Source organism: Sapajus apella, unplaced genomic scaffold (genome assembly GCF_009761245.1).
Source record: "Sapajus apella isolate SASKATOON/1434 unplaced genomic scaffold, GSC_monkey_1.0 scaffold12, whole genome shotgun sequence".
Classification (NCBI taxonomy): Eukaryota; Metazoa; Chordata; class Mammalia; order Primates; family Cebidae; genus Sapajus; species Sapajus apella.
In genome coordinates, this window is record NW_022436952.1 from 14,545,114 (window position 1) to 14,568,935 (window position 23,822).

Consider the following 23,822-nt stretch of genomic DNA (forward strand, 5'->3'; position numbering starts at 1 on the left):
CAGCTGTCCATCAGCTGGTGAGTTGTTAAACAAAATGTGATGGTATCGATACAATGGAATACCATTAAATGACAAAAAGGAACAAGCTGTTGATACATACATATTACAATAAATGAACCTCAAAAACATAGTAAGTGAAAGAAGACAGATACAAGGGACTTTATATTGTATGATTCTGTTTATGTGACCTGTCTAGAAAAGGCAAATCTGTAGAGGTAGAGAATAGATTACTGGTTGCCTGAGGCTAGGGCTGGAAATGGGGAGTGACTGCAAATTGACATTGAGGGATCTTATTGAAGCAACAGAAATGTTCTAAACCGGATGATAGTGGTAGTTGTGCAACTCAGTGAACTTATTAAAAATTATTGACTTGTTCACTTCAAATGGGTGAATCTTATATGTAAATTACACCTCAGTTTTAAAAATAAAAGGGATCGTTAAGATTGAATGTACAACTAGCAACTTTGAAAAATTAACCCCAAAACAAAAAAAAATACAAGAAACCCCACTAATTTAAAGAAAGAAAAATTAAACAACCCATTGTGTAACAATTAGAAATTCAGTAACTTTGTCCTTCCAATTTGTATTTTTTACTCTTTCAATATTATACAGTTTAAGAAAATTATAAAAAATAAAGGAAAAAATCATTTGCAATTTCCCCATACAAATACATTGGTTTTCTTTTTTCTTGTTCTTTCCATTAATTATCTATGCATTTACTTTGCATATTAACAGTACGATAACAATAATCTATATACAAATTTGCATTCTGATTTTTTTTAACTTTAATGGTATAAATATTTTTCCTTGTTTCTACATAGTTCTCATAATTACATATTTAACAACTAGAATAATTGAATGGATTATTTATCCAGTCTCCTGTTGTTGAAGGGTAACACTGTCTCTATGATTGTATTATAAGTAATGCCACAGTAAATATTTTTATACATATTTTTGGGCATTTTTGTCTTCCGAAATATTTTTTCTAGGATCATTGGCAGAATTATGGATTATCAAAGCTACTTGCATTTTTACATCATTTTCTATGTATTGCAAAATTGCTTTTCCAGAAATTTGTACTAATTTGCACTGGTGATTTTTTTTTTTAAGCCAGTGTAAGATATGAAACACTAGTTAAAGGTGAACTTAGCACATTGTGGTTTATGTGAACAGGAAGGAGGTAATGTGGTATAATAGATAAACTATAAATTTAATTTTTTTTATTTTTTGAGACAGAGTCTTGTTCTGTCAAGCTGGAGTGCAGTGGCACGAACTTGGCTCACTGCCACTTCTGCCTCCCAGGTTCAAGTGATTCTTCTATCTCAGCCTCCTGAGTAGCTGGGATTACAGGGGCACACTACCACACCAGCTTATTTTTGTATTCTTAGTAAAGACAGGATTTCACCATGTTGGCCAGGCTAGTCAAACTCCTGACCTCAAGTGATCTACTCACCTTTGCCTCCCAAAGTGCTAGGATTATAGGCGTGAGCTACCACCCCCAGCCTGAATTTGTATTTCAGCACTTAATTACCTGGAGAATCACAGGCAAGTGATTTAACCTTCCTGCAGCTCAGTTTCCAGCTCAACAGACTGAGGCTAACTCTTGCTTTATAGAGTCAGTGTGGGGATGAGCTACAATGAATAGAAAGAGTCTGGCACAGTGCCTGGCTTATTGTTAAAGATAAATACGTAGTAGCCAGTAGTGTTATTTAACTATATCTCTACTCATCTAGAGGGAAATCATCTTGAGAGATAAAGGAAAATGTTGGATAAAAATAACTTTTTCTTTTGTTTCTAGATTTTTGATGTAACTAAAACTCCTCCTATCAAAGCCCTACAACTCTGTACTCTTCTTCCATATTATTCAGCTCGAGTACTTGTTTGTGGAGGGGATGGGACTGTGGGCTGGGTCCTGGATGCAGTTGATGACATGAAGATTAAGGTATTAGTCTTTAAAAACTACTACAGAACGACTTCTGAGATAAATATACTATACATATACATGTACACATACACATTTTTTTTTATTTTTTTTTTTTTATTTTATTTTATTTTTTGAGATACAGTCTCGCACTGTCACCCAAGCTGGAATGCAGTGGCACAAACACAGCTAACTGCAACCTCCATCTCTCAGGTTCAAGCAATCCTTCTACCTCAGCCTATAAAGTTGCTGGAACTATAGGTGTGCACTACCACACCTGGATAATTTTTGTTTTTTTGTAGGGACAGGGTTTCACTATGTTGCCTGGGTAGCTCTCAAATTCTTGGACTCAAGCAGTCCTCCCACCTTGGCATCCCAAAGTGCTGGGATTACAGGCATGAACTACCATGCCCAACCTAATATAGAATATTTTTGCTTTATATTTTTTATTATGCAGATGAATATTAGACATTGCCAGTTTCAAATAGTTAAGAATGAGATGTTTTGATTAAGCATTTAGCACAAACTTTAGCAAAACAGCCTACAGTTGTTATATGTGTATCTTTACTGCCTTGATCTCATGAAATTTTACAAAATGTTATTACCCAGTAAATAGTCTGCAGAGAAAAATCTAAAACATCTCTTCTGTATTCTAGGGACAAGAAAAGTACATTCCGCAAGTTGCAGTCTTGCCTCTGGGAACAGGCAACGATCTATCCAATACATTGGGTTGGGGTGCAGGTTATGCTGGAGAAATTCCAGTTGCACAGGTCTTACGAAATGTAATGGAAGCAGATGGAATTAAACTAGATCGGTAAGTTACATTTCTCCAAAAAGTAGATTTCTTGAGATTTAGTCATAATTGTTTGATTTAAAATGAAGACTGGTCCAGATGAAAAGTGGCATGTAATTTAAATGTGAAAGACTCTATTAGTTGTATTTACACATAGATGCTGGTGTTTTGTTTTATTATGTAAGAGTCAAAGTAATAAGTTATACTGAGTACATATCCCTAAATTTGCATGCTCATATACATGTGGTTACTCTTTTAGATGGTATTTTAATAGAAAACCCTCATTTATCCAAATATCCAGAGTACAAGGTTTATTGTAAAAACTGCTGGGTTTTTTGGTTTTTTTTTCTGTTTTTTAGATGGAAAGTTCAAGTAACAAATAAAGGATACTACAACTTAAGAAAACCCAAGGTATGTTGTTAGTGCTTCAGTTGGAAGTAGTTTCAGCTTCACTGCACAAGATTCAGCACTCTGTGGTGAGATACAGAGACCTGGTGCTTATCTCAAGGGAGCTGGCTGTGGAGCAGAACAGAAACTTCTAAGCTTACCTCACAAACTGGACTGAAAATGTGTTATGGGAGAGAACAGGGTGCAGGTGTGGTTAGTTCTGCCCTAGCTGATCAGGCTGAGAAGATTCAGAGAAAGTGATATGGGAGTTGGTCCTTAAAAAAGCAAAGGACTTACCAGGCAGAGGGAATAGAGGCGAGAGTGCAAAGCATGGTTAGCAAGTAGCAAATAATACAGAGCTAGCAGATCTATGTTTTTAAAAGATACTCTGGAGATAATGTGAAAATAGCATAGAAGCCTGCACTAGGGAGAATCAGGATGAGGACATTTTAGAGGTAGAATTCATGAGTACTTGACAACTGATTAGTATAAAGAGAAGAGAGAACATACATATTACTACTAAATTTCTAGTTTTTATAACTGGATGTATGGAAATGACTAAGAAAAATACCAAGTTTCAGGTTTGCCTGGGAAGAAAATAAGATAGATATTGGGCATATCAATCTAAAAGTCTTTGAAGTATTGAACAAGAAGTTGGAAGTTTAGACTTATTGCTCAGGAATAAAGACAGAGCTAGAGATGCAAATTGAGGAATCCAGACTGGGTTAGGAAGTAAAATAAACCAGGGTTGGGGCAAGGGGAGTAACCCAAGTTGTGAGATTCAAGTCCCTAGTTATCAGCCTTTGAACTGAAGCTTTATTTCTGGTAATTGTTTAAATGCTGAGAATGCATGAGAGAATGTGGGGAGTGAGAGGGGAAAAGAGAGCCAAGAACTACATTTTTTTTTTTTTTTTTTTTTTTTTGGAGATAGGGTCTCACTCTGTCACTCAGGGTGGAGTGCGGTGTTGTGATTACAGCTCACTGCAGCCTTGACCTCTGGGCCCAAGCAGTTCTCCCACCTCAGCCTCCCAAGTAGCCTGGACCACCAGCATGTGCCACCATGTCCAGATAGCTTTGTTTTCGTTTTGTCTCCCTATATTGCCTGGGCTGAAATTGAACTCCTAGGCCCAAGCAATCCTCCCACCTCAGCCTTCCAAAATGTTGGGATTACAAGCTTGAGCCACTGTGCCCAGACAGGAACTACATTTCGAAAATAGATATATTTAGATGACACAGATTGAGAGGCCATGAAAAGAGACTAAAGAATGTAGTAAGTAAATAAGGAGAAAACAGAAAGAGAACTGCAATAGGTGGGTGATAAACAACAAAATAATGCAGACTTTAAAGAAGAGCATTTGGGGAACACTGACGCATGTTTCTCTGCTTCTCTGTGTCCTTGCCACTAAAATCCCTCTAAAATGGTGATACCTATCTTGTATAGATCTTTGAGAAAGGGCAAAACCCTAAGGACAAAGAGATCACAGCAGTCTTTAAGAAGCCAAAACTAGAAAGGTTAGCATATTGAAAAAAGCTGAAAAGTACCTACACTGCAGAAAACTAAGGAAGAAACCAGTTTATTGAGCAGAACCAAGCAAAGGCTTAGGAATTCAGGTCACCACATCACTTAGAGAGCAGTAGTATAAAGCATGTCTGAAAATAGAAAGAGTAAGCCGAAGACGCTGTTTGTCCCTTAGATCACTTCCCCTTTCCCCAGCTTCATGTAGTCATTTACTACCCCCCTCAATTCAGGTAGTAGATTGGAGGTTTACTCTGGAAAGTTTAAGCTATAGAGACTCTAGCCAGCTAAAGACATACCAAAAATAGATTTAATGCAAAGTGAGATTACTGGCCCTTTTCATCCACTCAACTTCAAGAATAGTGACAGAGAGGATTTCTCTCTGGGGAAGCTACTTGCCCAAGATATTTGGTTGTCCCTTAGCAAAAGGACCAGATTTTTGCACTTTATCTCTATAATGGAGCTTATCCCCTAGCAGGACCTGCTTTTGGATGCAAAGTTCACAGTTGGCCTTTTATACCTTATTCTTAAAACATGAACATATACAGTTAAGGATCGGAGGCACAAACAAGCACTTAAGGAAAGCCTCTACCGTGAGAGAGCCCCAAAGAAACTAAAAGAAAGAATTGTAGGAAACACAGTCCAGCAATTCAGGGAGCAGGACTAATGTTCTCAGAGAAAAATGAAAATATTAATAGAATAGTGTTCTATAAAAGGAACATTCAGAAACACACGCCCCGAAAAAGGCTCTTATAAACTAAAATTCCGTATTCGATTGGAAAGTACAGTTGAAGACACCACTCAGAAAATAACAACAGAAAGCAAAGGAACTGGACATGGAGGCACATGCCTGTAGTCCCAGTAACTTGGGAGGCTGAGGCAGGGAGATTGCTTGAGCCCAAGAGTTCAAGGCTGCAGTGAGCTATCATCACGCCACTGCACTCCAGCCTGGGTGAGAAAGTGCAGATGAAACGCCATCTCTAAAAAGAGAAAGAATACAGAAGTAGTATTTAAAATTTAAAAATCAAGAAATGGCCAGGCATGGTGGGTCATGCCTGTAATCACAGAACTTTGGGAGGCCGAGGTGGGTGGATCACCTGAGGTCAGGAGTTTGAGACAAATTAGCCTGGCGTGGTGGTGGGCACATGTAATCCCAGCTACTCAAGAGGCTGAAGCAGGAAAATTGCTTGAACCTGGGAGGCAGAGGTTGCAGTGAGCCTCGCACCACTGTGCTCCAGAAAATAGATTAGAGAAAGTATTAAGAGATCATTTAAAATTGTTCCTGTGCTCAAAAGTATTTGTCAGGTATCATAGTGCCTGAAATGCCAACATTAAAGATGTCTTTTTTTGATAGTAGCCAATCTTACAGGTGTGAAGTGATAGCTCATTGTGGTTTTCATTTGCAATTCTCTGATGATTAGAAATGTTCAGCATTTTTTCATATACAGGTTGAATATCCCTTATCCAAAAAAATGGTTGGGACCAGAAGTATTTCAGATTTCTGATTTTTTATTTTGGAGTATTTGCAGAATATGTAGCCATTGAGCATTTCTAATCTGAAAAGCTGAAATCCAAAATGCTCCCATGAGCATTTCCTTTGAGTGTCATGTCAGTGCTCAAAAGGTTTCAGATTTGGGAACATTTCAGATTTCAGATTTTCATTTTAGGAATGCTGAACCTGTATCTGTTGGCCATTTTTATGTATTTTGAGAAATGTCTCTTCAAATCCTTTGCCCATTTTTTAATAGGGTTATTGGTTGTTATTGAGTAGCTTGAGTTCCTTCTACCTTTTGGATATTGGTTCCTTATGGAGTGTATGATTTACAGATATTTTCTTCTAAGCTTTGGGTTGCCTCTTCACTTCACTCAATTGTTTGCCTTTGCTGTGTAGAATCTTTTTAGTGTGATGCAATCCATTTTGTCTATTTTTACTTTTATTGCCTGTGTTTTGGGGGTCATATCAAAAAAATAACTGCCCAGGCCAATGTCATGAAGCTTTCTCCTTATATTTTAGTACTTTTATAGTTTCAGGTTGTACATTTAAGTCTTTAATCCATTTTGAGTTGATTCTTTATAAGGGGTGAGATAAGGGTTGATTTTCATTGTTCTACATGTGGATATCCAGCTTGCCCAGTACCATTTATCGATGAGACTGTCCTTTCCCTATTGTGTGTTCTTGGCACCTTTGTCAGAAATCAGTTGGCCGTAGATACGTGTATTTATTTTGGGGTTTCCTATCCTATTTCATTGGTCAGTAATAGCAAGTGTTGGCAAGGATGTGGAGAGGAGAGAATCCTTGTACACTGTTGGTATTGTAAATTAATACAACCGTTTTGGGAAACAATATGGAGGTTCCTCAAAAATCTAAAACTAGAATTACCATATGTTCCAGCAATCCTATTTATAGATACATACCCAAAGGAATTGAAATCATTATATCAGACAATGTCCGTGTTCCCATGTTCATTGCATCATTATGTACAATAGCCAAGATGCAGAAATAACCTAAGTGCCCATCAGTGAATGAATGATTTTTTAAATATGCCATATATACACAATGGAAAACTAGTCAGACTTTAAGAAAAAAGAAAATCTGTCATTCTTAGCAACGTAGCTGAACCTAGAGGACATTATCTTAAATAAATAAGCCAGGCACAGAGAGACAAATACTGTATGATGTCCCTTATATGTGGAATCTAAAAAATCAAACTCAAGAGTAGAATTGTGGTTACCAGAAGCCGTAGGGGATAGGAGAGTAGATGGATAAAGGGGAGACATTGGTTAATAGGTACAAAGTTTTAGTTAGATGGGAAGAATAAGTTCTGCTATTGTACAGCTTGGTGACTATAGTTAATAATAGCGTATATTTTCAAATTGCTAAAAGAGAAGATTTTTTTTATATGAGACAGGGTCTCACTCCGTTGACCAAGCTAGAGTTCAGTGGCATGATCACAGCTCACTGCAGCCTATACCTCTTGGGCTCAAGTGATCCTCCAATCTTAGCCTCACTAGTAACTGGGACTAAAGGCATATGCCACCACACCCCGCTAATTTTCTTTTCATTATTTTCAGTAGAGACAGGATTTTCCTATGTTGCCCAGGCTGATCTCATACTCCTTGGCTCAAGCAATCATGCCACCTCAGCCTCCCAAAGTGCTGGGATTACAAGCATGAACCACCGTGCTCAGCCTAAAAGAGAGGATTTTAAATGTTCTCACCACAAATAAATGATAATATTTGAGGTGATGGATATGCAAAAAATAAATGATATATTTCTCATTCATAGCAGGATGTATTACTACTCCGTAGTAAAGCAGAGCTGAGTATTTAAAAATATTTGTTTATCAGAAATCATTCCTCCGAAGATGGACAAAGTTTCACACCACTTAGATGATTCAAATAAGAAGACATATTCTCAGCCATTTGCTATCATTAAATAAGATATATCATTAAAAATAAATATGCTACAATCAGGTAGGGTCTCCTTAACTCTAGAGAATAACATCTTAAACAATCAAATACAAGAGGGAACTTCATTGCTCTATACATTCCAAGAAGTATTTTGTGCCCACCTGGTGCCAGGCACTGTCCTAGGTGCTAGAGTTTCAGTAATGAAGGCCTTGCCTTCATGAAGCTTATGTTGCCCTACTCTTAGTTTCTGAATAAAGGACCCCTAGGAAACTGGGGGAACAAATTCAGTTAAAAAATAAAGACAAATTAATGTATGTTGACATATTTTACTTAAGATGTTTACAGGGTTTTTTTGTAAACAACTAGGATTGAAAATTATATTTTGGCAGTGAAGAGACAGACATTTAGTGAATCACAGTTCTATAAGAGATGAATGGGAAAAGGATGAAAAGAACAGGTGACCAAATTTAGACTTAACATCAAAAGGATGAAGAGCAAAAGTCAGAATTTTTAGATGGCAGAAAGAAAGCATGAGAACTCATACCTGATCTCACTTTTTTCAGTGAGGCAAGAATAAAGATCATCTGAACATAACAAAGGCAAGCGGAGGCTGGTTATCAGGGACTTGAGAAGAGTTGCAAGTTTTGAAATAACCACTAGGAAACAGAAGAAATGAGAGATCTACAGGATTACTGTGCCCTATTAGTGGTTGTGGCCAGCCATCCTTGGAAATAACTTTGTAGCAGGATCATAATTATAAGATTCTCACCTCCAGCGTCCAGCAACCTGGAAGTAGAACAGAGAAAACAGTTTGATTTAGAGAAGATTAACAAGTAAGGCTGAGAAGAGGTAAAAGGGTGTTGGAGCAAAGGATGGTGTTGAGTACAGTCATTGAAATGATTGACCTTGGAATCCAGGCCACGTTGGGAAGTAAGATAAATTAAGGGGAGACCAGTAGCCTGGGTTAGGACTAATAGAAGCTGAGAGCTTGGAGGTTGTGATAAATGTGAAAAGCAAATGTAATGGGAACACAGGCGTGAAAAGCCTGGAAGCATCAAGTAGAGCCATTGTAGATGGTAAGGTGTGAGATGTAGCATATAAAACAGAAGTGGAAGATGAAATTTACATCTGTAATTATCAGCCTTGAACGGAAGTTTTATTTCTGGTAACTTCACCAGACAGTACAAAGTAGCCATACAAGACTAAGATTGACATTTAATTATGACTCAGGCTTAGGTGGAACCTAAGCCTAACCTTGCTTATTCTTACCCTTTCTCACAGGAATTCACAATGAACAACTATTTTTCTGTTGGACCTGATGCTCTCATGGCTCTCAATTTTCATGCTCATCGTGAGAAGGCACCATCTCTGTTTTCTAGCAGAATTCTTAATAAGGTGTGTTGGATAAAATAACATTTCCTGCTTATCATCGAAGGTACAGTAAAAATCAATAGTTCAATTATATTTAGCACTCTTAGATTCAGATTGAACTAACTTACAGGAATATTTACCTGCTCTGTTTTGTGTAGGACTGTCAAATCAGATCTTTTTTATTAATTAGATCTTTAAATGTATTTTATCAGGCTGGGCACAGTGGCTCATGCCTGTAATTCCAGCACTTTGGGAGGCAGAGGCAGGTGGATCACTTGAGGTCAGGAGTTCGAGACCAGCCTGGCCAACATGGTGAAACCCCGTCTCTACTAAAAATACAAAATTAGCCAGGTATGGTGTCAGGTGCCTGTAATCCCAGCCACTTGGGAGGCTGAGGCAGGAGAATCCCTTGAAACTGGGAGGCAAATGTTGCAGTGAGCTGAGATCACACCACTGCATTCCAGCCTGGGCAACAGAATGAAACTCCATCTCAAAAAATAAAAATCTTTATCAATGTATTTTATAACTCTAACAAATTTTTTAAATTCAAATTTGGGATGTTTTATAGCATATTTTGCTTAGGAACTGAATTGAATATGTGATAGCTTATCTTAAATGGCAGCTAAAATTGGAAGAAAATTTTAGGCAGAATAAATTTTTGATAAAGTCATTAATGGAAAAGATTTCATTGGTTTGAAAAACCTCCAAAAGGCAGATGAGGTAAAGAAAGGAGCAGTTTGTTTGCCACAGCTTTGAACTAAGGTCATCTCTGGTTTCCAATACAGTTGATTCCTTTGATGGAGTTTTGCTTAGGAATTTTTTTAATGACATTTGATGATTGACCAACAGGATATCAAAAATAAATGCAGTTGTATTCCTGGTTCTGTTTTACAAGTATTTCAAATTTTAAAATAACTCCCTTTTATTAATATAGTTACTAATGTAATAAGTATTGCTATTTAGTCAGTTGATAATGAACTTATCTCACTGCTTATATCAACCTTTCTGTATTCAAAAGTGATTAGAAAATGTTTGCTGGATTAATCTGCATTTCTACTGTCCTTAAGTAATCTGAAGTACTAAGAATAAATGGAATTTTCTAACTCAAATATATTTCTTTATAAAATATAACATTTTTGATAAATTGGGAGAAAACACCATTTAGAAAAAAATCACTTCTATCCCACATTTCCCCTGAGAAAGAGGCTAATTAAACCCAAATGGAATGGCCTATATTGTCATCTTCCAAAAAGAAGGATGAGTAATATCTCATCTACTGTACCAGAGTTCATCTAGCACTTTTAAACTATTAATAGCATAATAGAATAAAATGTAAAATAACAAATGATGCCAAAAGTATCTGTAATATGTTAAAGGCATTTTTACATTGTTTTTTAATTATATATTTCCATTGCTGCTCCTCATGGGTTCCAATTTTATCCTTTAAAATTACTAGAATGGAGGTGTTGGTTAGGGCCAGAGGTTGCACACCAAAAGTATCCCTTTTGGTTGCCCTTCTTTTCATCAGTGTCTAGTCCACTGTAAGGAAAATGTGCTTCATTCAACATTCTTGTCAGGGAGCTTTGATACAGCGTTTTTTTTCTTAATGTTTAAAGGGTTAGATTGTTTTAATATCATATTTTCTGTCTGTTTTTCATAGGCAGTTTACTTATTCTATGGAACCAAAGATTGTTTAGTGCAAGAATGTAAAGATTTGAATAAAAAAGTTGAGGTAAGCTATTAATACTTTTTTTTAAGTTTTAGGTGGTCTCTGAATTATGAAGATTTTTAAAACAGAAATGCTAAAATTTCTGTTAATACATTTTGTCAGCATATATAGAGTATTTATTTGTGTGCCAAGCACTTTGCTACATGCTTTATACACATTGTCCCTCTAAATTCTTACCACAATTCTATTAAGGCATGTATTGTATTCACATTATACAGAAAAGAAAAGTATTTTAAATGAATTTGCCCAAATTCTGTCATTTAATGCCTAAATGCACATGTAATCAGGACATGAACTCAGATTTATGTAAATCCGGAGTCTGTTTAACTATTAGGGTGAATGGCCTCCATTCATTCATGATAGATAATTTACAATTATCTAATACAGAGCCTGACTCAACATAAAGTCGCAGAGGAAGTTTAAATGAAAAGTTGAATTCAGATTACTTTTGTGGGGTATCTCTCTTACATACCAAAATAAAAATGTATAAGTAGTAAAAATAGATTATTAATGATGGCTTATTGTGACAGCATCTCTGATGTGATATGGCAGTCTTATATGTATTCCTTGCTTGATTCCAAAAAGAACCTGTAATGGTTAATAGCAACAACGAAAACATTAATTCAGAGAAACCTAGAAATAATAAAATAAATAAAAAGAGATCATAAACAGCTTGGGAAAAGAGACAATGAGCAGGGAGTAAGGAGCCTGATTACACATTAGCCAAGGGAAAATGTTGCTGTTAGGCATAATGTTTAGCTCAAAGCCTCTGGGCAGCCATGGCATGAAAGAGCAAGATTTTCTGTTAAAAAGAGGATCATAGCCGGGCGCGGTGACTCACACCTGTAATCCTAGCACTTTGGGAAGCTGAGGCGGGGCAGACGGCCTGAGCTCAGGAGTTCAAGATCAGCCTAGGCAACGTGGTAAAACCCCGCCTCTACCAAAATACAAAAAATTAGCCTAGGGTGGTGGTATATGCCTGTAATCCCAGCCACTTGGGAGGCTGAGGCAAGAGAATTGCTTGAACCTGGGAGGCAGAGGTTACAGTGAGCCAAAATCATGCCACTGCACATTCAGCCTGGGTGATGAGCAAGACTCCATCTCCAAAAAAAAAAAAAAAGAGTGTTATGTTACTTTATCATATTTCCTTTTTCCTGGACTTTGATAGTATTAGTAAAGAATAGGAGCATATAAAATACCTTTACTTTATTGTCTTACATTTTATTTATACAAAAATACAAATTATTTTTACTTATACGGAAACAAAATTTTATATATATACCTAAAAATAGTCACTGTCCTCAATACTGGAGGTACAGTGATAAATTCCTTGCTCTACCTTTACAGTCTAGGATGAAGAGAGATATTTAAACCAGTCTGGGCAGAGTGGCTCACACCTTTAATCCCAGCACTTTGGGAGGCCAAGGTGAGAGGATTGCTTGAGGCAAAGAGACTAGCCTGGGCAACGTAGCAAGACCTCATGTCTACAAAAAAATTAAAATAGCCAAGCATAGTGGCATGCACTTGTGGTCCTAGCTGCTCAGGAGGCTGAGGCAGGAGTATCATTTAAAACCAGCAAGCGGACGCTTCAGTAAAACATGATTATACCACTGCACTCCAGCCTGGGTGACAGATTGAGACCCTGTCTCCAATAAAAAAGCAGAAAAGATATTTAAACCACATTGCAGTGCAGTATGAGAAGTGATAATGAAAGCATGTGGTCTTAGAGGAACAAACAAGAGTAATATGTAACCTAGAAGCTACAGAGACTAGGGAAAGTGGCAGTATAAACAAGTCTTTCTGGAAGAAGTGACAAGCTGGAATCTGAAAATAAGTAAGAGTTAGCTAAGAGAAGGAGGAGGGGAAGATTGCTGTAGGCTAAAAACAGCATGTGCAAAAGGCCCAGAGGTGCACGTGGCATATTTGAGTGAGTTCAAGCTGGAGCATAGCTTTCAGGAAGGACAGTGATAAGAGCTGAGGCTAGAGAGATGGACAGATGTCAAATCACAGTGTCATATTTGCCTGGTATTAGAGCTTGGATTTCATCATGGGCATTGAAGGGTTGAAGTGAAGCCATTGAAGGGTTGTAATTACAGGATGACATATTTGCATTTTTTAAGTGTCAATCCGACTGCTCTGTGAGGGATGCATAGGAGAGTAAAGCTAGAGGCAGATAGACCAGATAGGAACATTTTAGGGAAGAAATGGTGGAGAGAAAGACTGAAATAGCATCAGCTGTTTTTAGTGATTAAGTGAATGTGGAGGGTAAATTCAAAGAAATCAAAGATAACTCCCAGGTTTCTGGCTTAAACAGTTGGGTTGGGGGGGTGAGTAACCTACTTACCAGGAAAGAGTTAAGTAAGAGTTAGCTAAGAGAAGGAGGAGGGGAAGACTGTTACTCTTTCCTGGTAAGTACATTGGGGAACAGAGAGCGAATTGCAGAACAAGTTGCTTGATCAGTTTTTTACATAGGAGTTTTTGGTGCCAGTCCAGGGACATGTTTTGTAGGCAGTGGATAGATGGATCTGGCCCAGTTTACTTTCCTGAGAATGAACATCCGGGGAAGCAGAGTCTGTAGTTTCCAGGAAGCAAAGGGAAGCAGATTTTAGGAAAAGAGGAAGGGAGTCAACAAGTGTCAGGTGCTACTGAAACAGCAAGATAGATAAGGCCTAAAAAATCATGGGGCTTAAGAGAAAGGACATTATTGATGATGTTGATAGAAGCAGTTCCACTGCGGAGATAGAAAAGGCCAAATGAGAGGCCCTGAGTGAGAGGTACGGAGTGTCTTCTACATGTGCATCCCTCACACATAAGCACATTTATGAAAATGGATGTGAATTCTAAATAGATATGTATGGAAATAGTGTGCCCTGTAGTCACTATCTATTTGTGTTTCTTTAAAGCTAGAACTGGATGGTGAGCGAGTAGCACTGCCCAACTTGGAAGGTATTATAGTTCTGAACATTGGATACTGGGGCGGTGGCTGCAGACTATGGGAAGGGATGGGGGACGAGACTTACCCTCTAACCAGGTATGTACATTTGTTGTCTGTTTTTTCATGTCACTATTTTATTTAAAGCAATCTCTTGTTTATATACTTTAACATTTTTCCTCAAATTTTCTTTTTTGTATATCTCATTAGTTATAAATATTTTAAAGTTGATGGTCCAACTGCATTAAAAAGCAATTGCTCTAGCATAACTGATTTTATTTTATTGTATCATATAATCCATATTTTCTTTTTCCAATTTTAGGCATGATGATGGTCTACTGGAAGTTGTTGGAGTATATGGGTCTTTCCACTGTGCTCAGATTCAAGTGAAACTGGCGAATCCTTTTCGAATAGGACAGGCACATACAGTGAGGGTAAGTGAAAAATATAGCTGTAACAGGCTGATTTGTCCCAGTCCATTTCTAAGCTGTTGATGTGGAAAGTATACATGCTATAACTTTCTTTAAACAGTGGTTTATGGCTGTTGCACCTGGTCAGTCTACACCAGGGGCTTGAGTGGGATGAGGAAGAACAGAAATATGGCTCAAGATCCATGAGATAAAATATTCACTTGAAAAACAAATTCCTTAAACAATCAATGAATAAAAACATATTCAGATTAATATTTTCTAAAAATGAAATGCATAAGGGTTAAGGGATTGTAGATGGTATTATTAAGGAAGACCTTTCTAAATGTTGGGGGACTGACTTTTAAACATTATTTGTTCCCTAATATCAGCTGATTTTGAAGTGCTCCATGATGCCAATGCAGGTGGATGGAGAGCCTTGGGCCCAAGGGCCCTGCACTGTCACCATAACTCACAAGACACATGCAATGATGCTATATTTCTCTGGAGAACAAACAGATGATGACATCTCTAGTACTTCGGATCAAGAAGACATAAAGGAGACTGAATAGATGGATGAGGGAGTGAAAACTGCATAGAATCCTCAAAGCAAAGTAGATACATGTTCATCCAAAAGTATTACCAGAATCTCTTATCAGCATTCAGTCTTAATTTCGCTAGTAGTATAATGGGTATACATTTTTGTAAATAGCATCCCCAAGCCAGCCAGATTCCAGTTATTCACAAATGTTTATTCTTTTTCAGCAAAGTACTTTGAATGAATAGTATTAACTTTTGAAAAGTCATAAAAAGTTATATGAAAGTGAAAATTTTTTATGACTGTTTTGAGAGTGGGACTGACTCTGAAGTATGTGCTGTCTCTTATTTTTGAACCATGCATTTGATGGACACACATTGGATGGACATATGTCTCCAACAAGGTGTGGGTGGAAAGATCATTTCCATCTTCATTTTTAAGATGGTGACACTATCACATTTTAAAAATTAACTTGATTTTTTGAGAGGAAATGATTACTGTCAAACCAGCATGGTTAATTGTGGGCATCCTCCAGCAGCATGCCTCTTATGATTCTCTGCAACTCAAACCAAGTGTGTGTATTGATTTCTAGGAACCCCCAAAAGGAGAACAGTAAACAAAAATAATACTTAAAATTTTCATTATAGTTTTTATTTTAGGAAGATATTCAGACACCTAAATGTTGTTTAACTCTGTAGGTAGCCATTTGAGCTGAAATTCAGGATCTATTTTAGTGTAGCCAAAAGAGAAACAGATAAATTAACTGGTAAGAAATAAGATTCACAACACTTTGGATTGTAATTTCTAGGTTCTGAGCTGAACAGTTCATCAACTTCTCTTTTTATTAAAAGACAGTGTCGACACTTCAAAAAATGTGCTTAAAGGAAACTTATCAGTGAGATTAATTGCTTAGGAAACACTCAAGGCTGACTGATAAATTTCAAAAATTCATTGGTCTTGTAGTATTTTCAAATATGGTAGTCTTTTAACAGAATTTAAGTGGACAGAAATCTCTGCTAAAATGTTTATATTATATTTATTTTAAAATGAGAGATATATTTTTAAAGTATTTATTATTTACCTTGTGGTATGATACCTGTGTTTAGTGTTTACATTCTGTAGCTTTATTTAATAAGTTAAATTGATCACATAAATTCTGCTAGTCACAATCAGATAGAAATTTAGCTGATTAATTAATAAAAATCCTAATTTAATTCTCCTGACAGATAATCTAGATATTCTCATTCCTCATTGTTTTGAAAAAAGGAGGGCATAAAAAGCACTAGGGAGCTACTTTTAGATAACTGAAAACTTTGTTTCATTGTTTCATTTGCCCCTCAATTGCCACAAACTTACTGAACGGCTAGTTTCATGGTTCCCATTAGAGGGTGCTCTTTCACTGCTGTTGACCCAGTCCATCCCTTCATGTCCCACAGGTAGGCAGACCCAGTGGGCATCCAGCCTGGTGTTTTTCTGACAGATGGCCCATTTGTAGGCTTTGTGGTCTTTAATGACAGTAATCTCTGAAAGATCAGAATGTATCACCCAAAGCACCATTAGCTGTCTTTGAGGGTCTGTTATGAATCTGTCATCTGTGAATTGCCGTAAACCTAAGTTTGCCACACTTTAGGCCCAGACCATGTTTTCAGAGAGCAACTTAGTAATGTATACAGTAGTCAGTACGTTTTATGAAATACGTTATTTTGCTAAATTAACCTCTTCCAGATCTCAATGAGTGATCTTAAATTCTAGTCTTGAGAAACTTTGTGAGCATGTCTGTTTTGAGCTTATTTATACCTACCTTTCATGGTAGGTAACCATGGCAGTGGGGATGGCAGAGTTTTTGGATTTTTTTTAATGGGTCATTCATGTTCTGAGTGTTATGAAGTTTATGCTTTCATTCATGTTCACAATTGTTAAAGATATCACATTTTATAAATACACTGTTAAATTCACTTTGCTGTAGGTTATAGTTTACCTGTTATATAATTCATAGTGCTAATTGTAGAAGCAAAGTAAATAATCAATTTAGGATGTTGAAATTAAAATAATCACAAGAACTAATATAGTTTCTTTTAATTGCTAAAACTATAATTAAAAATTATAATTTTAATATTAGCCATAATATTACACTGTATTTAGAACAGGCTTATGTACAATGCCCTCATTTATTTAAACAAATTGATTTTTTGGTTATCATAATCTAGTAATGTTTTTGCATCACTATTGATTGTCGTGGAGTTCTTCTGCTCTCTTATTCACTCATTTAGACTTCTTTTAGGGAAGCTATTTCAGAATAGCATATGATAAAACATATCACTGTCTTGTTTTTGCAAAATTACTTTTTTGGGCACATCGACCCAGCATTTCAAATAAATGTATAGGCATGTGCCTTGTTTAAATAAGTACAATTTGTAAGACTTTATGTTTGCAAGTTACATATTAGAGTAGTGATTGTTTATATTACCAGGGATTCTATACTTTACCAAAAAAATTGCCATAAGATTTTCCTGTTCCATTTTAAATTGTCTTGATATTTAAAAAAATAACTTTTACATTCTCAGGAAGAAATACATGAACTAAATCATATCTCCATGTTTGTTTCCAGATTTCTCTCATCTTTTTACTGTCCCAATACATTCCTAACTCCTATAAACTTAGTGGCTTAAATAGTGAATACCTGGCAGCTCTTATAGATCCCATAGGCAGATGATGATAATTTTCAGTGCTTTGTCATGTTGAATAGAAATCAAACTGACTTATTTTAAAATACAAGTTGTCTACTAGTAAGATTACATGATTTAAATGTGTTTTAGGTTTTCTGCAACAAATTAGCTGTGAACCCCTAATGTAGCTAATGTTTATACAAATTTTATAGTCAAAATTATTTATTTTTATTTTTTTAGAGTGTTTCAAAAATACAGTGTTTGCTTTGTTAAATACATTTGCTTAGAGTCATAAAGTATACTATGACTCAGAAATTGTAAAGTCCATTTGCATTGTAAAAATGAGTACTACCAGCATGTCAAAAGAAAAATAATTTGCATTTGTAATATAAACTAAAATTGTATTTAATGTATTTATTGAATTTTAAATTTGCACTAACTTGAAAACTTTAAAGGTTATACTAATTTACAGATTAATGTGGACCCAAATACATAATTTGTTTGGCCAAAAAGGTCATTAGAATGGGTAATAGTTTGTGTGGTTTTCCTTCTAAATGGTAATATTGAAGCAAGAACCAGCGATTTATATTGAGAATTTTTTTAATATTTCTACCCGATTGAGGACAGTGGAATATAAGTAGATTTATTTAAAATATGTAGATATTTAAAAAATTTTTAATGTTGTTTATCCCTATCTGAATTCATTCTCAGCAACAAGACAGAAAAGGTGGTTTGGGTTTTTCTTTTAAAAAGTGTGCCCTTGCCTTTTTCAGTTTTTCCCTTGAAATCTTTCTCCTCCTGTTTCTCGGAGTACGCTCTGCAGGAGTATGCTCTGCAGCATCAGAATGCATGGGGAGGCTGTTGAAAGTAGGGATTCCTGAGCCGAGCCTTTGACTTAAAGATTCTTTGTCTCTGGAGATGCAACATAGAAACCTCTGTTTTCATTCACAGCACCTCAGGCAATTCTTAAGCATACTGAAATTTGAAAGTTTCTGGTCTGAACCTCATATATTCACATGGGGCTTTCGCCAGGTGGGATACCATGCCAAAAAACTGAATTAATTGTATGTTCCTAAAATTGTTTTTCTTCTACTCCACTGTCCCCAAAATCACTTTTCTAAAAGGACTCTATGAAAAACTTGTTTGTATCATACCCAAATTGATATATTTGTCTGAACTCTATTACATAAAAATTGGTATGATTCGTACATGGGATCAGTTTTTGGACTGCGACCCATGCAGTATTTGTTATTTGTTTGTTTGTTTGTTTGTTTTCCGTGCAATGTTGAAGGACAAGGAGTTGCTTCAGGAGCTAGTGCAACGCGCCTCCAAGGGGCAGCGAGCCATGGAGGCTCCTGCCTTCTCACTTCAGTCAGTGCAGCCACGCTTGTGTATACTGAGTTGCTGCTTCAGATCTCAGTAGATAAAATATTTCCACATTTAAAATGCTTCTATTTTTTAAAAAGGGTTTGAAAGCCACTACTATACTGACTGTCACCTAATTGATTTTCTACTAATTTTTACATATTCAGAAACTTCAAGTTTTTTTTGATGGACAGAATATTTTGGAGGTCTCCGTTGCTGCTTAGAATGTGGCCACTTGGCTATTTCACAGTTTTTAAAGCTATTTTATTGAATAGTAAAGCATTGAACTTAGCCTTCATTCCTTGTGTTTCTAATTTTAGTTTATTATCTGTGTATTTGGTTAATTTTAGATATGTAAATATACATACACATACATACATATCTATTTATCTACCTTGCCCTGACTCTGTAGTCAGTGCATGAGGCTTGCAGATCCCAAAAAGGTACATTCCAGGGTTCTGTGGAAATAATTTTAAAATGTCATCCTCTAATACAGACATTTACAAAACTTAAATGAAAATGATTGAACTTAACCATCTGCGAGAATGTCTGCAGAAAATAAATCACCTAGAAACTATAAATAGAAATGTATTGCTGAGGCCAGGCGCAGTGGCTCCTGCCTGTAATCCCAGCACTTGGGGAGGCCGAGGCAGGTGGATCACCTGAGGTCAGGAGTTGGAGACCAGCCTGGCCAACATGGTGAAACCTCGTCTCTACTAAAAATTTAAAAAAAAAAAATTAGCCGGGCACAGTGACACATGCCTGTAGTCCTAGCTATTCAGGAGGCTGAGGCACGAGAATCACTTTAACCCTGGTGGCAGAGGTTGCAGTGAGCCAAGATCGTACCACTGTACTCCAGCCTGGGCGACAGAGCTAAACTTTTTGTCTCAATTTTTAAAAAAATGTGTTGCTGGTATCAGACATCAGACCAAGCACACTTCAGTCTAAGGATGCCCTGAGCTACCTCACTATTAAAGGACAACATCAACACAGAATTCACTAAACAGGAAATAAGCTATAATCTAGAGAATTTCCCTTACATGTTACTTTTTAGTGACTAACATGGAATGTTGAAAAGGAAGAGCTGGAAAGCTAAGTTGTTTTCCTTGTTCCTCTGACATTGTCCAGGCAAGAGGGCATCCTGATCAGATGAGTAGGTTTGGCTGAGAAAAACCCTAGAGTAAGGCAGGCACCTTGTGGAGTTGGTTAATGATGGCTCTTAAGAACACTTGTTCTCAATCCAGTTCACGGCTCTGCCAGCAGTCTTTCAGATTTGAACTGCTTAAATGAACCCTGCAGATAAATTGGCATTCTCCTTTGTAATTCTGTATAAGTTTAGAGCAGCCTAGCTCGAGTCCTAAACCCCAGTCCTCTTAGAAGTGAACTGACTGCAGTGGATCCCTAAACCCACAGTGCTGAGGGCACATGTGATGACTCCACTTGCGCAGCCAGCTGGCCCCTTGTACTTTCCCCTGCCCACCACAGTCCTGTATACCTACCAGTTAATTACCCTGTGTCAATTGTTTTTGTTGTGTTGGGTCTGTATTTTTGTGGTCAGTGCCTGAAGGCACATATGTGAATTAAAGCATTTGATATGTTGAAGATACTTGCTTGTTTTTTAATAAAATTAAAAGTACAGCAGTACAGCACTTAAGTATGATACTGTGTTGTTTTTTGACACAACCACGAGTTAAAATAAGTGGCTTTGACTTAATGTCCCAGAAAATGATTCTTGGTCTACAGTCGGGGAAACATACTATGTGGCCAGTTTGGAGTCACATACTTTTGGACAGAAAGAATAAAAAATTCATATTGCATGGCCTTTGTAGCCTAAGAGCACAGAATAATACAAATGAATGTTAGGAGAAACATTCATTCTCACGCATATAAACTGGCTCCTGGCAGAGCAGAGCAGTAAATGGGATTAAATAGTTGAATTCACCTTATTTTCAGTTGGTAGAATATGGAAAAATACAGAATTTATTTGAAACATCTGAATTGGAAACCCAGCCTCCACCACTGTAATTTAACACTGGGCAATTACTTGTTCTTCCTGAAGCTCAAATTTTCTTTAAGAGTGGGAATTAATGGCCACCTAGGGGTTGCACCTGCTTATAGGAGCTAGGCAAGTGATGAAGGGAAGAGCTGTAGAGACTTTGGTAAACCAGAGCACATGATTGCTGGGAAGCAGGCCTAGTGTGAACAGAATTTATTTTTCTAGAAAAGATAGAAATTTAGAGTATATGAAATCTGATTTTTAAGTATTGGTTGGCAACTAATTATTGTCTACCATAAGGTAACGTGATTATTACTGGGGTGGGAGAGTGAATGCATCTTAATATATATGGCAGAACTATGTGTTTCCTTCCATCTGGATTTGCATAAAGCTTTGTGATGTATCAGTAACGATATGAAAAAAGCATTTTGTGGCATGTAACATCTTTTATTCGTTTTATTAGGCATTAGAGGAAGAAGATTCTGTAGTCCTGCTTTATTCTGTCATCTTTACCTGGAAATCCATTTTTATAAAATTTTTGTAATAAAAAGTCACTAGATCACTAGCCTGCTTTCTTTTAAACAGACGGTGCCAAGTGTCATGCTCCTTTTCTTGATAATTTATATGCATGAGAATATGGCTATGTTAACTGCTGAAGTTCACAAGGCAGGCTGTCTTACCCGTAATGATTCCATGTTTGAACTTCTTAAACAGCTTCGTACATTTATTTGTACATTGAAATGTTACATGCTTTTACTTTTTGTGTTATAATCTGTATTTCTGTGAGGGAGGCATTATTGGCTCCATTTTATACATTGAGAATTCAGAGCTACAGATTGAACCCAGGTCATCCTCCCTACTGCCTTTCGTCATTAACACAGCCACCAACAACAGTATTTTTAAAAGTGTTAAATATTGGCAGATGTGTCATTGTTCTGAGCACTAGGAATGCTAGTGCGGCCCTCTGAGGGATTCCCTGTGCAAGGAAACATCACATACCAAAAAATTACTCATGGAAGGAATTTGGAGATCTTGGTGAGCTAAAAGTATTACACTTGGACTACTATAAAAGAAAAAAAAAAGCAGGCACAATAAAATTTTAGAATGTATTTGAGTAAGAAGCAATTAGTGGATTGGGCAACACCAAACCCAGTGAGGATTTGATGTTTCGATGACAACATCAGAGGCAAGTATTCATAGAGTGGATACAGAAGCAAAATTAAGAAATGATTTCATTGGTTCCCTTTTTTGGCTTACTTTGTTGGAAAGTCCCCAGTTTCATGATCATATTAGTTGGCTGTTTCTGATTGGCTGAAGTTAAGTTTTGTTTCTAACATAAGCATTTACCAAAAATGTCCCAAGTTGTTTCATTTATGTTTACAGTGTCAATATGTTAGGGCTATTTTTAAGGCCTAGTTGTTGGTTTATTTGCTCAGGAACATTTGAAGCCGAGTTTTCATTTTAATTTTGCTTTGGCAGTTCCCTGCTTTTAGTCATCCTGTCAGCAAGCTGAGAATGTGACCAAATGGCGTAGCATTACTCTTAATTACCACTATTGACACAGTCTGGGAGGAAGAGTCAGATGTTATCAGTAGCTGCACTAGGGCTCAGAGTCACCCTCAGCAGTGACAGTCCATGCTGGTTTCCTCCAATTGTCTGATCCTTACGGCAGTCTTTTGACATACAAGTGACTGCTGGAAAGCATTTAATATCCTTGAAAAGACCAGACTCTGTGGATAACACCTGTAATCCCAGAACTTTGGAGGGCAAAGTAAAATTGCTTGAGCAGGAGTTCAAGACCAGGTGGACAATGTGATAAGACCCCATGTCTACAAAAAAAGGCATATTTTTAGTGACCTGGGCAGGGCTGGGCATGGAGGCTCACACCTATAATCCCAGCACTGTGGGAGGTCAAGGCAGGTGGGTTGTTAAAGCTCAGGAGTTCCAGACCAGCCTAAGCAACATAATGAAACCCCGTCTCTACCAAGTAACAAAAAATTAGCCAGGCGTGGTGGCACATACCCCTGGTCGCAGCTACTCAGGAGGCTGAGGCAGGATCACTTGGGCCTGAGAGGCAGAAGTTGCAGTGAGCCGTGATTGTGCCACAGCACTCCAACGTTGGTGACAGAGACCCCATCCCAAAAAGATACGTTAGCTGGGCAGTGCTTACTACAGCAGCACATACACTAAAATTAGAACAATACAGAGAAGATAAGTATGTCCCCTGAAGAAGGATGGCATGCAAATTCATGAAATCTTCCATATTTTACTTATAAAAGCAAGCTGTCCCCTGGTCACCTTGGGCACATGTCATCAAGACCTCCTGATGCCGTGTCATGGGCACATCCTTAATCTTGGTAAAATAAACTTTCTAAATTGGGAGAAAAAAAAATTAGCTGAGAATGGTGGCACAGACCTGTAATCCCAGCTACTCAGGAGACCGAGGTGGGAGGATCACTTTAGCTCAGGACTTCCAAGTCCAGTGAGCTATGATTGCACCACTGCGTTCCTGCCTTGGTGACAGAGGAAGACACTGTCGCTAAAAAAAATAAATTTAAAAAAGTATTGAGAGAATACAATGCACTGTGTTGGGTAAGCCATTGTGTATGGGTGAACACAATAACTACAGGAGAATAATAGCAAAGGATTGAAAAATACCCCGAGAAAAGATTCCCAGGAGCCAAGATTTAACCAACTGAAATATCAAGGGAGGCAGTGCTAATGAGATAAAAACCTTGTATTCTTGAGGGTCTTTTAAATTTTGGGCAACAATATCAAATATAACAAAAC

At 37.2% G+C, this 23,822-nt stretch overlaps 1 protein-coding gene and 1 non-coding gene across 4 annotated transcripts in view; both read left to right on the top strand.

The window, feature by feature from the left end:
- The window catches only part of DGKE (diacylglycerol kinase epsilon), a 32,543-nt gene extending 11,817 nt beyond the window's left edge, over nucleotides 1-20,726 (top strand). For 2 of the 3 annotated variants that reach the window (XM_032280107.1, XM_032280106.1), the window contains exons 5-12: nucleotides 1,799-1,942; nucleotides 2,578-2,735; nucleotides 3,074-3,125; nucleotides 9,310-9,423; nucleotides 11,060-11,131; nucleotides 14,032-14,159; nucleotides 14,383-14,494; nucleotides 14,860-20,726. In XM_032280107.1, coding sequence (XP_032135998.1) covers nucleotides 1,799-1,942; nucleotides 2,578-2,735; nucleotides 3,074-3,125; nucleotides 9,310-9,423; nucleotides 11,060-11,131; nucleotides 14,032-14,159; nucleotides 14,383-14,494; nucleotides 14,860-15,039 — 960 coding nt within the window. In that variant the 3' untranslated portion in view covers nucleotides 15,040-20,726. The remainder of the gene's footprint in view (nucleotides 1-1,798; nucleotides 1,943-2,577; nucleotides 2,736-3,073; nucleotides 3,126-9,309; nucleotides 9,424-11,059; nucleotides 11,132-14,031; nucleotides 14,160-14,382; nucleotides 14,495-14,859) is intronic. The other variant, XM_032280108.1, reaches the window with a different exon arrangement.
- Nucleotides 20,727-23,194: 2,468 nt separating this feature from the next.
- LOC116553525 lies at nucleotides 23,195-23,301 on the top strand. The gene has a single exon (XR_004269778.1). It is a non-coding gene; the product is annotated as a U6 spliceosomal RNA (small nuclear RNA).
- The last annotated feature ends 521 nt before the right edge of the window (nucleotides 23,302-23,822 follow it).